General features: G+C 72.6%; 2 protein-coding genes across 4 annotated transcripts; both read right to left on the minus strand.

Annotated features, from left to right (window-relative positions):
• Positions 1-306: 306 nt before the first annotated feature.
• Positions 307-739, minus strand: LOC113941740 (lens fiber major intrinsic protein-like; the record flags this gene model as incomplete). The annotated part of the gene is made up of 1 exon (XM_027632873.1): positions 307-739. A coding segment is annotated over exon 1 (418 nt), but the record flags the coding sequence as incomplete, so codon positions are not given.
• Positions 740-1704: 965 nt separating this feature from the next.
• On the minus strand, positions 1705-3650 carry LOC113941741 (lens fiber major intrinsic protein-like). Of its 3 annotated transcripts, none has more exons than XM_027632875.1 (5): positions 3404-3650; positions 2605-2925; positions 2364-2507; positions 2208-2288; positions 1705-1936 (listed from the first exon to the last, which is right to left on the minus strand). In XM_027632875.1, exons 1-5 carry the CDS (start codon positions 3578-3580, stop codon positions 1727-1729), a joined length of 933 nt encoding a protein of 310 aa, XP_027488676.1. In that variant the 5' UTR covers positions 3581-3650; the 3' UTR covers positions 1705-1726. The 3 variants fall into 3 exon arrangements, with proteins under 3 accessions (XP_027488676.1, XP_027488675.1, XP_027488677.1); XM_027632874.1 differs by having other exon boundaries at positions 2208-2268; positions 2576-2925; XM_027632876.1 differs by having other exon boundaries at positions 1726-1936; positions 2208-2268.
• Positions 3651-3656: the final 6 nt, after the last annotated feature.

Raw genomic sequence — 3656 nt, forward strand, 5'->3', positions numbered from 1 at the left:
CCATTACTGTGCCACACCACCCCGAAACCAAAAACACCTCTTGGACCTCCCAGTCACCTCTGAACACCTCAACTCCCCATCACAGCCCCATGGTACCCCAAAACACCTCCTGGCCCCCCCCCAATCTCCAATCTGCCCCCCCGCCCCAACACATCTGAACCCCTCAACCCCCCAGTATAGCCCCACGGTATCCCAGACCCCAAACCACCTCCTGGACCCTCCGGCCCCCCATTAACCGCCCCAAACACCTCCGAACCCCTCAACCCCCCAGTAAAACCCGAACCCCACTCCCCCTCCCCACCCTACAGTCCCCCAGCCCCGCAGACACCCCCAGCCCCCCCGACCCCCCAGCGCCCCCGCTCACCGCGTTGAGGCCGAGGGTGCCACGGACGGGGGCCGGGGTCACCCCGTAGAGCACCCCAGCCCCGGCCAGCGCGCCCAGCACCTGGGCCAGCAGGTAGCCCACGGTGCGGGCCACGGAGAGCTGCGAGGCCAGCATGAAGGCCAGCGTGATGGCCGGGTTGACGTGGCCCCCGCTGACATGGCCCAGCGCCTGCACCAGGGTGGCCTGGGCCAGCCCGAAGGCCAGGGCGGACCCCACGACGCTGGGGGGGCCCGGGGCCCAGCGCAGGGAGGCCCCCAGCCCCAGCAGGGCATAGAGGAAGCTGCCCAGGAACTCGGCCAGGACGGCCCTCCAGAAGGAGGACGAGCGCAGCTCCCGCATGGCCTGGCCCCGCTGCCCTCCACGGCCCCGCTCCCCTCCCCGGGGGCCGCCCGTGCCCACCTTTATAAGGCCCCCCCGGGCCGGCCCCGGGGGTGGGATCCCACCTCTGCCACCCCCCCTTTAACCGCTTCGCTGCCCAGGGCAGGGGACGGGTGACACGCAGCAAGGAACCCCCCACGAGCCCCCCCGGGACAGCCCTGTGGCACCCCCTGATACCGGGGACCCCCCCAGAGCTGTGCCCCCCGTCCCTGGGGTTGCCTGGGATGGGGGGGGCCGTGACCCACAGGTGCCCTCTGTGTGGTTTGGGGGACCCCCACGCTCGGGGCAGTGCCGAGGCACCTCCAACCCCCCTCCAGTGCTTTGGGGACACTTTGGGGCAACCCCATTGGGAGCCTCCCCCACCCACAGGGGGGGTCCTGGGTGGCCCCCCCCGGTTCGGCCCCGCTGGGGGCTGCGGGGGCCGCCCCCCCTGGCGCTGTTGTCTCGGGAGGGTTTATTCAGCCCGGCTTAGCGGGCGCTGAGTCCCCGGCCGGGGGGATTAGGGCTCGGCCCGGCCATTGGCGCCCGCCGGAATCTGCCGGGGCTGCAGAGGCCACCACAAAGGGCTTTGCTGTGCTCAGCACCCCGGCACGGGACGGGCCAACGGGGGGTCCCGGCCCCCGCCCTCGCTGGGGGGCCACAGGGAGGGGGCACCCACCCACCGGCAGCCCCGGCATCGTCGTGGTGCCCTCGTGGTCCGAGGGTGGTGGTCGGGACCCCCCGCCCCTCACAGCATCACTCTGCACCCGCCTCCAACCCCCAACCACCTTTAATCCTGCCGGGGGGCAGAGGGGACAGTAAAAGGTTGGGGGGGGGCTGGAGCCATCGTGCAGGGACCCCTCATCCGCCCAGGGGGACAACCTGCCCTGGCTGCCCCCCACGGAAGGTTCTGGGCTCTGCGAGGAAACGGTGTCGGGGTGTCGAGGGTTGGTGGGGTGGGTCAGAGAGGGGGGTCCAGGGGGCTCAGGCTGTCCTCTGGTCCTGCTCAGCTGGGGGGGCCGGGGGGCCACGGGCAGAGGGTGAGGAAGGGGATGGGCTGGGGGTCTCCACCAGCGCCACGTCCCGGCAGGCAAGGCAGGCACCCAACTTCTCCCGGGAGGCTCCGGGGGCCAGGACGAACTCGTAGGAGAGCCCGGCCAGCAGCGCGCCCAGCACCGGCCCCAGCCAGTACACCTGGGGGGGTACAGAGTGTCGGGGGGCCCCAGGGAGTGGGGGGGCACAGGGGGAGGGGCTGCTCAAGGGATGGGGGGACCAGGGACCCCACACCAGTGACGGGGACTGAGACAAGGTTGACCCGTCCCAGGGAGACCCACCCAAGGGAAGGGAAGACCTGGGAACCCTGTCCTGTGGTAAGGATGGGACTGCAGGGGGTCCCACTCTGCATCTGGGGGACCCACCCCCACCCGGGGGTCTCTGAGGTGACCCGGGGGTGCCCCCAACTCACCCAGTGGTGGTCCCAGACCCCGGTGACGAGGGCCGGCCCCAGCGCGCGGGCGGGGTTCATGCTGCCCCCCGAGAACGGCCCCTGCGGGGCAGAAGGTCAGGGGCTGGCAGGGTGGGGACCCCCGTGGCCGGGGGGACACTCTGGGGGGGTCCTTACCGCGGCCAGGGCGCCGGCGGCCACGGCGCTGCCCAGGGCCAGCCCGGCCTGCGGGGTCGCGCGCTCAGCCGTGGCGAAGGCGGCCAGTGCCAGCTGGAAGGTGGCGAAGGTCTCCCAGGCCAGCGCCGTCCCCGCCGTCCCCACCTTTGGGAGGGACACCTGTGCCCCCGTCCTGAGCGCCCCGGGACGGGTACGGGGCCGGGGACACTCACCCTGGGGACCAGGGGCCGGGGACACTCACCCTGGGGACCAGGCCGGTGCCATCCTGCAGTGCCGCGCGGGCGGCGGCGGCGGCGAGCGAAGCCCCCGCGCACTGGGCCAGGACCGCCAGGACCCCGCGCAGGGCCCCGAGCTTGCGGGTGCACAGCAGGGCCAGCGTGAGCGCGGGGTTGGCCTGCGGCCCCCCGAGGGTGCAGACCAGCCCCCCGGCCGCCAGCCCCCCGGCCAGCGCCGGTGCCAGGGGGCCGGGGCCCGCCGAGGCCCCCAGGACCACCCCCACAAAGAGGAAGGTGCCCACGGCCTCCGCCAGCACCCCCCGCCAGAAGCAGCCGCTGCGCAGGTCCTGGGGGCACAGGGGGCCAGGGGGTCACCCCGCGGGCACTGCCAGGACTGGGGGACAGGGGGACGGGGGGCTTTGGGCATCGGGGCCCTCGGGGGGGTCCTCCAGGGACTGGGTACTGTGGAGAGGGGGTACCTCAGGGAGGGTCCTTTGGGCATGGGGTGCCACAGGGTGTCCTGGGGACAGGGGACCATGGGCATGGGACCCTCAGCACCTGGGCACCACGGTGATGGAGTGTCCTGGCAATGGGGGGCACCGGGCCAGGAGAGATGGGGGGGCTCAGAGGGGGTTACAGGGATGGAGGTGGGGGCAGGAGCCACAGTGGGGGGCACACAGGGACCCCCGTGCCAGTGTGAGAGAGTGCTGAGATGACAGATTGGGGGGGTCCCCACGAGTCAGGGGGCTACTCACCCACCCCCCACGGCAGGGAGGGACCCAGGGCTGTGGCTCTGGGGTGGGGGGGCTGTTGGCAGGGTCTTACCTCCCCAATGGCCATGGCACAGCTGTGGGCACCTCTGCTCCTGGCACTGCCACCCCCCGGCACTGCCACCCCCTTGGCGCAGGGCAACCCTGGGGTGCTGAGGGGCTGAGGCTGGGACAGAGCCCCGGGGGGGCTGCGGGGTCCTTGGCTCGGGTTCAGAGCATCCCTGGGTGCCATGGCAACAGCCTTGGACCCTTTGGGGTGTTGCCAGGACGACTGGAGATGAAAGGCCGGGATGAAAGGCTGGGGGGGG

The sequence above is a fragment of the Corapipo altera genome, unplaced genomic scaffold, assembly GCF_003945725.1.
Source record: "Corapipo altera isolate COAL_440 unplaced genomic scaffold, ASM394572v1 60137, whole genome shotgun sequence".
In the NCBI taxonomy this organism is placed as follows: Eukaryota; Metazoa; Chordata; class Aves; order Passeriformes; family Pipridae; genus Corapipo; species Corapipo altera.

Bases quoted from the DNA above. Each gene is read 5' to 3' on its own strand.
- LOC113941741 (XM_027632874.1), bottom strand. From the start codon at position 3,580: ATGGCACCCAGGGATGCTCTGAACCCGAGCCAAGGACCCCGCAGCCCC. The intron at 2,926-3,403 runs GTAAGACCCTGC...CTGTGCCCCCAG, and splicing joins GTGCCATGGCCATTGGGGAG to GACCTGCGCAGCGGCTGCTT. The intron at 2,269-2,363 runs GTAAGGACCCCC...CTCGGGGGGCAG, and splicing joins CCGCCGGCGCCCTGGCCGCG to CATGAACCCCGCCCGCGCGC.